The sequence below is a fragment of the Mesoplodon densirostris genome, chromosome 10 (genome assembly GCF_025265405.1).
Source record: "Mesoplodon densirostris isolate mMesDen1 chromosome 10, mMesDen1 primary haplotype, whole genome shotgun sequence".
Classification (NCBI taxonomy): domain Eukaryota; kingdom Metazoa; phylum Chordata; class Mammalia; order Artiodactyla; family Ziphiidae; genus Mesoplodon; species Mesoplodon densirostris.
The window spans coordinates 70,709,282-70,721,810 of NC_082670.1; the positions used below are offsets into that span (position 1 = coordinate 70,709,282).

Consider the following 12,529-nt stretch of genomic DNA (forward strand, 5'->3'; position numbering starts at 1 on the left):
GATTGATGGTCTGGGTCGTCTCATGCACATGCCACAGGAAAAGCAAAGCCTTGTTCCTTGTGCTGTTTGCTGCCTTTGGTAGATGCCTGAGGGTCGTTGAGCCCCTCAGAGTCTTATGCACAGCTGAGTGGTCTGTGTTCCTTTCCAGCCCTGGTCCCTATGCCCTTTAATTTCAGAGACACACTTCTGTATTCCATTTTGTCATCTAATCTTAGAGCATTCTAGTGAGTTGCTACCTAGTTTAAGCTAAGCATTCAAAGGTCATTTTCAGGGATCTCCCTGGTGGTCCAGTGGTTAAGAATCTGCCTTCCAATGTAGGGGGTTCGGGTTCGATCCCTGATTGGGGAACTAAGATCCCACATGCCGCGGGGCAACTAAGCCTGCTTGCTCTGGAGCCTGTGCTCCACAACTAGAGAAGCCCGCACGCTGCAACGAAGAGCCCACGCACCACAATGAAAGATCCCGCATGCCACAGCGAAGATCCCATGTGCCGCAACTAAGACCCGACACAGCCAAATAAATAAATATTAAAAACAAGCAAACAAACGAAGGTCATTTGCACTACCTGCCTAATGTCTGGTCTTCACAACATCCATCTTGAATTCCTGTAGCCCCTTGATATAAGTCATCAGCTGGAAGAACAGAAGATGTTTGAGTACTCAGGGAGGTCTAATTTGGAGGCACCAACTAGGGGATGTCCTCATTATTCCCCTGCTTGGTGTGTTCACAGAGTCACTACCAGCTCCAACTGTGCCCTGGTGCAGACTGCCCCATGGTTATCCGGGTACAGGAGCCCAGAGCTCGCCGAGTACAGTGCAATCGGTGCAACGAGGTCTTCTGGTAAGAATGAGTGTGGGTGCTGAGCAGCCCTGGGCTTGTGCCTTCTGCCCTAAAGCACCACTGCTGTTGCTCTTGTGAGGGTGGGGCTGGGAGAGGCAGGGTCGTTGAGCCAGAAGAGCAGCTCTGTTCCACGTGGGCAGGGTTTGTACCTAGCATCTCATGTTCCATGAGATGTTTGATAATAGTCAGTCTGGAGACAAGAAAGGGGCACAGATTCTTGGGGAATGTGCTGTGGTTTATGCTACTGAGGCTCATGGCCCAGAGACTGCATGTCTTTATGGGTGTGTATCTACCTGCACAGATAACTCACATACTACTGTATTTGAAAGCAACAACCATCAACGTTTTAATCTTTCTCTTGGCCTTTCTGCTAATTTTAAAACACTATAATCCATAAATGTGTTTATATTTACCTGGGGTTTACTCTACTCAGTAGACATTATGGGAATAGCTAAAGTATACTGAAGGCTTACCAGAGGAAATGCTCTGTCCTGATCATTTTACCTTCATTATCACAACTGTGTATGATTGTACTGTTGTTACTCTTACGTTATAGGTGAGGAAATTCAAGTTCAAGGTAATGGCAGAGCCATAATTTAGGTCCAGACCTGTCCCCAATTCATGCCTCCCTGGAAAATTCATGGTGGGGCTTCAGAGAAAGTATGTAGAAAATGTGGTATGTGTGCATATGTGCCTGCCTTTCAAGATGTTGTTGAGGGAGTCTGTGATTCACCAAAGGTTAAGAACCACTAATGTGGTTGCTTTCCATCCTTTGTGTCCTGCATTATGAACTTCTTTTCCATGGGACATGTATTAGGCTACCTGCCTGAGAGCTTTTATCCATAAAGTTGTGTTGGCTTGGACAAAAGGGAAATTAAAAACATGGGAGCCTGGCCTGATGAATGTTGGAGTGTTTTTCTTTTCTGATTTTAAGTTTCAAGCATTGTCAGATGTGTCCTGCCCCCTACAGATAGCATAAGTGTTGGCATTGTGCATCCTGTGTGCACATCTGACTTGGAGATAAGCCAAGGCTCCCAGAACTGGATCTCATTCCTGCCTTGGGCCTGAATTGAGGTATCTTCTCAGAATGCATCCCCGTGCCCTTTGGGAAGCTGAATTCTGAATTTGATATCCTGTCAGGAAGGATTGACACCACATAAGATATTTAAAACAAACATTCATTTGAGTTTATTGAGAGAAATTCACACAGTACTTCAGTATAATCCTGGGTAAGAAAAGGTCTCAGATGCCTTGATAGGTGACGTTACCTCTTTGAAAAGCTCTAATTCAGGATCTGTTGGCTTGGACAGAAGGAAAATGAAGAACACAGGATCTGACCTAACGATTATCTTTTCTGGTTTTAAGTTTCAAGTGTCGTCAGATGTATCACGCCCCCACAGACTGCGCCACAATTCGGAAATGGCTCACGAAGTGTGCAGACGACTCTGAAACAGCCAACTACATTAGTGCTCACACTAAAGACGTAAGGACTGTATCTTACCTGTCATGGATCTGCCCTCCTTAGTGCTGCCCAGGGCCTTGCCCAGGAGATGTACCATCTGAGAGCAGAACAGGGCTCTTGATGGAGGCTCTTGATGGAGGCTGCCCAGACCTGGCAGAGTTTGTAGCAATTTATCATAGTATGCACCAAGTGCATTTATTTTAATAAATTGCTGAAATGCTTGGAGAAGTTTGACCCTTAGGAAAACTAATTAGAAGAAGACTAGGTTTTATTGAATGCCTCCCAAACTTTAACAGCCCTGGGAGGGAGGTAGTTGATAGCCACACCTAATAAATAGCAGAACTCTAATGCAAGCCCAGGCCTGCCCAATTCTCATCCTGGAAACTTCCCATGGGAAAGCATGGCCTGTAGCCCCTTGAGTTCTGCATGACTCAGCACTCAAGGCTGTACCCTGTGCCAGTCACACGCTGAGTTGATGCACCCACAAGCACAGCTGTGACCATGACATCATTAAGCATAGTCCTTTTCATGGCGATGGAAGAGCACAGCATCAGACTGATCTCTGCATTGCTGCCTGGGGTTGCTGGCGTCTCTCAAATGAGAGCGAGCTTTAGAGGTTATTTCCTTGGCCTCTCCTGGAAGCAGAAGTTCAGGCAAGCTGATGAGGACTTAGTCCAGTGTGGCAGCTCTTATGCTGCTTTGGCATTCCTCCCAAGCAGGCAAGCTCTCTACTGACTCAGCTTGTGCTTAATCTGAGCGGCCTCGTGGCAGGGACAGATGGTGCTTGGAGTGTTTCAGAGCCAAACATGCTGACCTCATTTCCTTGAATTGCTGTTCCAGCCTCAGCGACCCGCCACATTTAAGTGAGATGCTCCTCCCCAGAAGTGCTCGCACGATGAGCTACTGGGCACGGGTGCCGGGAGCTTTGTGTAATTTGTCTTAGAACCGGCCTGATGGTGCGTGAGCCTAATGGCACCCTTCTGTCTCCTCAGTGTCCCAAGTGCAACATCTGCATTGAGAAGAATGGAGGCTGCAATCACATGGTGAGCAGACGCCTGTACGTTTTGCTTATGTGACATGGAGCCTTTGGTCAGCATGGTCTTAACATGTTCTCTTCTGTTTCCCTCTGACAGCAATGCTCCAAGTGTAAACACGGTGAGTCCCAGGCTTGATGTACAAGGCCCAGTGGCACAGTCTCTGTTTCTTGTGCACGGGTCTCCACTGCTTGTTTAGTGAGTGCTTTTGTGGTGAAGTGATAAAACAGAGGGCAGCCTCAGTCACTTACAGTCATGATAACCAGATTAAAGCATTTCTTGATTTCTTGATTTATTATTTTTCGGTCCCTTTTATAATCCCACTGCCGTCTCGCTGACACATGTAGTCAGAAGTCAAGTTTGGGGTGACTGTTAGACCCTCATGAATCCTCAGTCATCCAAGAAGAAGGTTTCAGTGTGTTCTTTTTATTTTTGCCAAGGCAGGTAAGTAGCATGGGGCTTATCTGTGCTGCCTTACAGATACCTTTTAAGCAGGCTGTACATGGTTTTACTGGAGGCAGTAAAATAGTAGTTTTCCTCTGAGGTTTTTTTTTTATATACATATAAATTTATTTACTTATTTATTTTTGGCTGCATTGGGTCTTCGTTGCTGTGCGTGTGCTTTCTCTAGTTGTGGCGAGTGGGGGCTACTCTTTGTTGCAGTGCGCGGGCTTCTCATTGCAGTGGCTTCTCCTGTTGTGGAGCACGGCCTCTAGGTGCGCAGGCCTCAGTAGTTGTGGCTCGCGGGCTCTAGAGCGCAGGCTCAGTAGTTGTGGCGCACGGGCTTAGTTGCTCCGTGGCATGTGGGAACTTCCCGGACCAGGGCTCAAACCCATGTCCCCCTGCATTGGCAGGCGGATTCTTAACCACTGTGCCACCAGGGAAGTCCTCCTCTGAGGTTTTATAAAGTTTTCAGAGGGGGTTTTGGCCTTTCAGGCCTCCGTCATCTATGAGGTGTAGGTTACATAGAACCTGTTGGTTTTGCTTTCCTTTCCTGCCAGATCAAGTAAAGAAATAAAATTCCTTCAGGTAGAAAATATGTCTAGATAGGTTTCTTACACAGCTGCTTAGATGGCGACCAGGAGGCCATGAGAGTTTCTCTTTGTAAGAGCCTGACTAATGCTATTCCTGTGTTCTCCCAGGAGCACACTGTAATCAGAGAAGACGAGGCAAGGTTTTAGACTGGAGTGGTGACCCTGAAGTGTAGAATGAAGATAGGCCAAGTAGTGGCATATTTCCTCAGTGATATCCCACCCTAGCTTTTCTGCATGTTTGAATGAGAGGGACATGTATGATCCACTTAGAACAGTGCACAAGACATACGTACAGTTTAAAGAGAAATGACAAAGTGAACACTTGAGTACCCACCACATTCCTAGTACTGAGAAAGTCCTCTGTGTGTCCCTCCTCAGTCATAGTCTCCCCATCCCTTACTGCCCAGAGTTAACTTCCATCCCTCACATTGCTGTATAGTTTTACTACCTGTACAGGCAACCCTAAGCAATGTAGTAGTATTTAAAACAGTAGCAAACACAACCTAGCTGACTGAGGAGAAAGCAATATTGCCACTGTTCAATGAAGCCTCCTAGGAGAAGAGAAGTGAACGACCTCTGGGTATCTCGATTTGGCTTTAGCTTTAGCTTCTCCAGATTTTACAGAAGTCCCTTTTGGGAAGTCATATGGAGTGATTCCTGGGAAACAGGGTTTACCACTGTCGGGGTCTGTGGCAGAGACAGAACATAGAACTGTGGTTGGCCCCTCTCCATTAGGCCACAATAATTGTTCGGATGTATAGCATCCATAGGGGATCTTTATTTTTCCCTCTTTGCTTCCTCAGTATGGAAACAGAGTCATAATTCTGGGTATGCACTATTGGGTGGGTTTTATGAAAATGTGCTTTTTCTTTTTTTTGGCCGCACTTTGTGGATTGTGGGATCTTAGATCCCCCACCAGGGATTGAACCCAGGCCATGGCAGTGAAAGCACCGAGGCCTAACCAGTGGACCGCCAGGGAATTCCCATAAAAATGTGCTGTTTACGACAGAAGAAAAGAGGGAAAAGTCTTTCTTTCCAGTTTCATGTACAATACCTAGGACAGGTGTTGAGAGTGGGAGATAGTCAGGAGGGCAAATGTGTTTTCTGAATGACCAGGTGGGCTTCAGTTGGACAAGTTCCTGCTTGTCACAAAGGCATTGACACAGCAAACCAGTGGCCTTGTACAGTCAGCATCTGCTTGTGTTGGATTAAACAGCACAAAGCATATGTGTTCATGAAACTGAGATTATCCATAGGCTGTTGTTCAGATCAGCAAGGACAGGCTTACAGGGATAGTGGGATGTGACAGGGATGAGAGGTATACATTCCCTCTGTAAAGAGGCACCCTTGGAGAGTTCTGGATAGGTGACCCCCCCACCCCCCACCCAGAGCAGGATCTGTCTGTTTTCCTGCTTTGCCTAAGACTTTGGAGGAATGTGGGCTTGTCTCGTGTGTGTAAATACTTCTTTCTTATTCTGTGTAGACTTCTGCTGGATGTGTCTAGGAGATTGGAAGACCCACGGCAGCGAGTACTATGAGTGCAGTCGGTACAAGGAGAACCCTGACATTGTCAATCAGAGCCAGCAAGCCCAGGCCAGGGAGGCCCTCAAGAAGTACTTGTTCTACTTTGAGAGGGTAGGCATCCAGAAGCCTGGAGGGTGGGCTTCTTCCATTTGGCCTGCTGGGTGAAATTCCCAGTGACTGGTAGCCACAGCCAGCATGTGCACACAGAAGTCAGGAAGTGGAACTCCTGCAGTGGCCTGTGTGGTGCCTCCATAGATACGGCTTTCAGGCTCCACAGGGCGGCCACAGCCAACAAGGAAGGACATGCTGACCTTGTTTGGATGATGAATTGAAGGATAATGAAGGATCATCAGACAGTCTTTTCCATCCAGTGCCATGTTTGTTGTTTGTTTTTAATTGAGGTATAACTGACTGACAGTATTATATAATTTTCAGGTGTACAACATAGTGATTCATAATTTTTAAGGGTTATACTCCATTTATAGTTATTATAAAATGTTGGTTATATTCCCTGTGCTGTATAGTATATCCTTGTAGCTTATTTTACACATAGTAGTTTGTATCTCTTAATCCCCTACCCCTATCTTGCCCCTCCCCGTAATCCAGTGCCATTTTAATAGTCAGATTCAGAGGGCAGTTCATCCCAGGAAGACCCTTCAGAAGCCCACAGAGCATGGGACATTTGGTTTCTAAGCACAAGAGACCTGTAGTTACCTAGCTTTGCTTCACCCTCAGGGCTCGAGTCCTATTGCCGCAGGGGGGTAGAGTGATCTGGCAGGCAGACAGCTGCTCTGGACAGGGTTGGTAGCATGGACTGAGGAAGTCCCCCTCCTGCAGTCCCAGGGACACACAGTCCCCATCAGCTCGATGAGGCTGTGGCCATCCTGAACTCCTTTTGGATCTCCACCTTCCTGGGGCTCCTGCAGCTTTCTCCCTCCTCTGAACCCTGTAGTGGGAGAACCACAACAAGAGCTTGCAGCTGGAGGCACAGACATACCAGCGGATTCACGAGAAGATTCAGGAGAGGGTCATGAATAATCTGGGGACGTGGATCGACTGGCAGTACCTACAGAATGCTGCCAAGCTCTTGGCCAAGGTTTGTAGCCCCTCACTCTTCCAGTCCATGGTTTGATGCCCAGCCCTGTCAGGCCCAGACCTCTGAGGGTGGGAGGCACTGTAGGGGGCAGGGGGCTCAGCAGTCCTGTAGTCCTGCATGCTCCTGCTTATGGGTCCACATTTTGCTGGGCTGTGCCCACTGAGGACCCAGCCCTCTGTGGATGTCCAGGGGATTTTAAGAAGAGTATTCCAGTGCCTCTGCCTGCAGGGAAAGAACTGCAGGGAAAACTAGAGCCCTTTTCTTCTTTTGTCCCATCCATGCATCACTCAAAGGAAAATAAGAGATTGTCTTTGGACAAGTATTGAGATAGATGTGTGGACTCTGATGTCCGACTCAAGAGGGAAGAGCCATTGAGGCAGCTGCTGGTAATAAATCACAGTGTGAAAAAGGAACTGTGGGTGTTCTGTGACCATTTTTGTTTCAGTTTTTGCCATGTTGTCCCCCAATTCATCTTTTATTTGCCTTGGCCTCATTTCTTTCAGGCCCATACCCGTTGAGCCAGGCTAATTTGCATGGTGGGGTAAGAACTGTAAAAGCCACCTGAGATCCATGTAGTTAGGGTCATAGATACAGGTCCCTTCTCTTCTCTCTATTGCAGTGTCGATACACCCTGCAGTACACGTACCCATATGCATACTACATGGAGTCTGGACCCAGGAAGAAGCTGGTAAGTCAAAGCGATTCTTCTCTGCTCTCTTAGCTTCAGAGGTGCCCTTCTCTACCTGCACTTTGCAGGAGAGCAAGGACCAGATGCCTGGTTATTGGGAGGGCAAAATCAAAACTGGCAATTGTAAAATTTTATTTCTCCCCTAGGCATTTCCAAAGTAGATCTCAGGTGCTGGTATTTTGTGTAATAGGAAGGCAGATATACTGAAGCCCGTGAACAACTATATTTTTGGGGTGACTGGCTGAAAATGTCTGTTGCCACTTGGGAACCAGTGCCCATGCTTTGGGAGGATATGCAGCTTGCATGTTCGTAAATATAGTGGACTTTTTTTGCATCTTGGTTTAATTTTCATTTAGATGTTGGGTTGTTTCCCCCCAATTATAAAGTAATTCACACGTACTGTTTAAATGTTGAAAAACTTAGAAAAACATTAACATTATTCATCATCCCACCAGAAAGAAATGACCGCTGTTAGCGTTTTCTAGCCTTTTAAAATTAATATTATTTCTATAATCAAGGTTATATATATAACATTTTTTTGTTACAACTAATTGTTTTTGCAGCTGTCGTTATTTACCAGGCTGGAAAATGCCATTTTGTAATAGTTGCATAAATGTTCCAGTATATGGTTGTACCAACATTTGGGGCATTTATTGTTTCTGTTTTTCACTATCATAAATAAGACATTGGGAAACCTCTTTGTGCAACTGATTTGTGCAGTGGGTATATAATTACTAAGTCAAATGGTTTGAAAAATTTTAAGACTCTTGATTTTCAGAAGGGCTGAAAAAACGAAGTATTCAGTGAATACAGTGTCTGTGAATATCCACTTTGACTTGTTTTTGCAGCATCCATTTCCCTGTATGTTGGGAGCATTCTCTTCAGTGGCTTAAGTTCTTCCCTTTTCTTTGGGGGCGGAGGGTGAGTGTGGCCTTGCCACATGGCTGTGCTCCATAGGTAGCCTTTTGATTGGATTCTGGCTCTGGGTACAGGAAGTAGCACTGCTCTCTGAGGACAGTATCAGAGACAGGGTTGTCTATAGCTCATGCGAGCCTGAGGTGCTGCATCTGCCCCTCCCATCTGCAGGCCCTGCCCCGGCTACAGCCCCTTCTCCTTTTGACCCTCCTGCTCTACCCATACAGTTTGAATACCAGCAGGCTCAGCTGGAGGCTGAGATCGAAAACCTGTCATGGAAGGTGGAGCGTGCAGACAGCTATGACAGAGGGGTAAGTGCTGTCCTCTTGGATCCTCTGGCAGGCAAAGGAGGGCCGGTGTGGTAATAGGTAACATGGTGGTTGGCATGTGGACTGGAGGCTGCTGCTGAGAAGGGTGGGAAGGTCAGTGCTTTTGACTTCTTGGAGTCCGTGGCAGTGGGGGCAGGGGTCGGGTGGCTTTAGCTGCTCCCTGCTCACGGGACTGGGCCATGCAAGCACCTATCTTGCTTCCTTGATGCAGGACTTAGAGAACCAGATGCACATAGCAGAGCAGCGGAGGAGAACCCTGCTAAAGGATTTCCATGACACCTAGGCTGGGACATGGACGTGCCAGAGTGAGGAAGATGTGGCTGCGAGGTCTCCCGGCTGCTGTACTGCATGCTGCAGGCTCTGCCTTTCACAACCCCAGGCAACAGCCAGGGCCCCACTCCTGAGAGACACTGGCCACACACCTCTTAGTCGATTTCTGTTTTTTTTTTTCCCCTCATCTTTTTGCTTTTTGTTTTTCCCAGGGTAGAGGCCATGTTGAATTGGCCTCTTCTCAGGACCTTTAATTCCCCCTGGATGGTTGTTGGGAGGGAGGGAAAGTTTTTTCTGAATGACTATTAATAGGATTAGATCATTACAACTTATAATTTTCAAAGGTTGTACAATTATACAAAAAGAGGGGGCAAACCATAGAATTACACAGAACCCTTTTTAAAAAATAAATTGGCATTGGAGTGTTTTAACCTCTAGCTATTTTACTTAGAATGTAACATATGCTGCCCGCTCACCTTGCCTCAGAATCTCTACTGCAAGAGGGCCCCGGTGGTCTTTGCTTTCCAGATTCATATGGGTTTGGCCACAGCTAGAGTCCCAAGGGAAGAGCATGGGTGGCAGATGGTGGAAAATTGAGTTGGCCTGAGTTATAGGCATGGAGTGCAGGGAATCACATCGTGCCTCCTGCCTGGTCCTTGTAGACCCTTTTGTGGTCAGGTGCACTGCCTTACGTTGGCAGTGAGGAGACAATACAGAACGGAGTCTTGCCATGGGGTGTCATCCTGTCTGATGGCACTGTGTGTCTGTGGACTCATCTTAATTCTTGAAAGTGAGCTTTACCTGGGTCTGGCTACTCAGGCCAGAGCCCACAGCAGAACACGTAGGTGGGCTTGTGGCCCTCCAGACCAGGGGATGTGAGTTCAGCACAGTTTTCTTTTGTTTTCTAAAGATAGAGATCCACTTTTAAAGGGAATTGTTCCCCCAAATAAATTTGTTTTACCTTGGTTCCTTCTTTTGTGCCAGTGTTCCCGTGGTGTGACTCTGACCAGGTTCACACACAGCCATACCTGACACTGTCCTGCGACACTTTCCTCTGGTGAACGTTAGGGTCAGAGTTCAGCATGGTCCTCCCAAGGACTCTGGTCTGCCTGGCTCAGGGACCTTGTTTGCACAAATTGTTTTCATGTTAACCTGGAGTGTATGTCTCCATTACCCACTCTAGGGGTTGGTTGCACTCCCCCTTGCCTGGTTTCAGCTATTGGAGGACAGCACCTCTAGGGTCTGGGAGTCTGAGGCCAGCACGGTTCTTGATTTGTGGTCCCAGCTCCTGTACCACAAGGGGCGGGCCAGGGAAAAGGGCCAGCTTTTTCACAGTGCAGAGGAACAAGTGGTTTGCATGGTGTCCTACCTGTCCTGAACCTGGTCCTGTGGGCCTCTCAGAAGTTACATCTGTGATTCCTGGGGTTTCTATGGCTTTTTTCAGTGCCTCCACTCTGAGGCTGGCAGAGTTGTCCATACTCAATAGGGCCTCCTTGACCTCCTGGAAGAGTTGCTTGGGAGATCTGTGAATAAATATTGTGTTGGAAATTCTTTGATATTCAAACATTTTCACCTCAGTCGGTAATTTCCCAGGTATCATGTAAGCTGTAAACTGAATCACTCTTGAAGGCAGAGGACAGCTGTAACTCTTGGAGTCATGGGGTACATAGCCGGCTGCAGGCTCCCTTTCTCCCCGATCAGGTTTTGCCTCTTACTGTCATCTCCTGCAAGGAAGGGACCACGGGGTGGAGCGGTAGGACAAGTTAGGAGTATAGCAGATGAACCCAGAGTTGGACAGTGCTGAGCTAACTGAAGGAGGAGTGTGCCTGCTGTGGGACCTAGGGGTGGGGTGTGACTGTGGTGCATTGGCCCATAGAAGATCCTGGTGTCTGGAGCTTCTACCTGTGCATTGAATCCTTTCTGTGTCACTGCCATGGCAGCGGCAGGAGCTGAGTTGCAGCTCTGCACCTTAAGTCACACCCTCGGCGCCCTGGGCATTTTTTGGACTGCACAGCTACCACATAGTGCATTTGCATCCAGCTGTGGCCCCAACCACTGGAGCTGCAGGAGGTTCTGTGCCCAGACTGCAGCCTGCAGCCCTTGATCTGCAGAGAGCTTTCTTTTGTGCCTCACGTGGCTGTCTCTTGTTAACATCAGGAAGATGGAAAAGGTCAGGCAGAATTTTTCTGCCCTGCAAAGGAAGGCACAGTGTTTTCATGAATTTACCATATATCTTTGTTTTCTTCAAAGAAAAAGTTGAGGTGATGTCATCTGCTCAACCTTGAGTGGTTTATTCAAAATAAACTGCAAGTTTCTGATTATAAAAGTGTGTGCAGAGTCATTCTTCAAAGGATCCAAGTAGCCTTCTGAGCCAATGCCCCCGGGGGTTCAGGCCAGTGAGCACCAAATAGGGGCCTTCCTGTTGGCCAGTCCCCTCTTCCAGAGGGCTGTGAAGGCCCCACTGGCCTGACTGCTCTGCCTTTCTTCCCTTTCTGGGGAGAGGTCATCTGTGGAGGGAAGTGGAATATTCTGGTACTTTTGGTTTTCCTTTCCCTCCTTTGGTGCAGGCCAAATGATTCCCCACCAAACACAGATCCCAGGATGTGGTAATGAACTGATTCCAATGCCCTACAGCCCTGCTGAGTCCCTGAGCTGCTTATTCAGAAGATCCTTGGGTCCCTCCAAAGCAGATGTGGGAGCAAAGGGCCATGGAGTATGGAAGTGGGACTTGTGGCTTCACAGGGGCCCTGGGCTTAGGAAGAGAGGACTCTCGACAGGAACTGGAAATGTTTGGAGTTTAATCCCAAAGGCCGAGGACAGGAAACAGAGCTTGGATTCTGAACAAGGGGGTCAGCACTTGTGGTGTCAGGAGTGGCGGCAACTTCATTGATAGGGGTGAAGGCTCCAGCGCTGTGGGCAGCACAGCATGCACAGGGCAGCCAAGGCCGGGGAGATCCCAGACACTGCTAGTCAATTCCACAACTGCTCCTCTTTGGACCTCTGATGTGCCAAGCCCCATGCTCAGCACCTGGGCATACAATAGTGTGCAAAAGATACATGGTCTCTACCCTCTAGGAGCCTCCAGAACATGGAGGACACAGACAGAACTGGTCACTAGTGAATGTTTTCACTGAGGCAGCAAGGCCAGGGGCTGAAGAGCTACTCCTGAAGATCGGTGGGCAGGACACCAGTGGCCTTGGCACCATACCCTTGGTGATCTTAGAACAAGAGAAGATAGCACATTCTAGCAAAATCTGGAGGAGGGATTTTCCACATACTCTTCAGGGCTTCCTGCAACAATCTGAGCATTACCTATATACTGAGCTCTGTTTTGGGC

At 47.8% G+C, this 12,529-nt stretch overlaps 1 protein-coding gene across 3 annotated transcripts in view; it reads left to right on the top strand.

Moving 5' to 3' along the window:
- ARIH2 (ariadne RBR E3 ubiquitin protein ligase 2) overlaps nucleotides 1–11,518 on the top strand; it is a 50,463-nt gene extending 38,945 nt beyond the window's left edge. For 2 of the 3 annotated variants that reach the window (XM_060109319.1, XM_060109321.1), the window contains 9 exons: nucleotides 731–840; nucleotides 2,206–2,323; nucleotides 3,295–3,345; nucleotides 3,436–3,457; nucleotides 5,854–6,005; nucleotides 6,847–6,990; nucleotides 7,610–7,678; nucleotides 8,821–8,904; nucleotides 9,134–11,518. In XM_060109319.1, coding sequence (XP_059965302.1) covers nucleotides 731–840; nucleotides 2,206–2,323; nucleotides 3,295–3,345; nucleotides 3,436–3,457; nucleotides 5,854–6,005; nucleotides 6,847–6,990; nucleotides 7,610–7,678; nucleotides 8,821–8,904; nucleotides 9,134–9,205 — 822 coding nt within the window. In that variant the 3' untranslated portion in view covers nucleotides 9,206–11,518. Of the gene's footprint in view, nucleotides 1–730; nucleotides 841–2,205; nucleotides 2,324–3,294; nucleotides 3,346–3,435; nucleotides 3,458–5,853; nucleotides 6,006–6,846; nucleotides 6,991–7,609; nucleotides 7,679–8,764; nucleotides 8,905–9,133 lie in introns of all 3 variants that reach the window. The other variant, XM_060109320.1, reaches the window with a different exon arrangement.
- The last annotated feature ends 1,011 nt before the right edge of the window (nucleotides 11,519–12,529 follow it).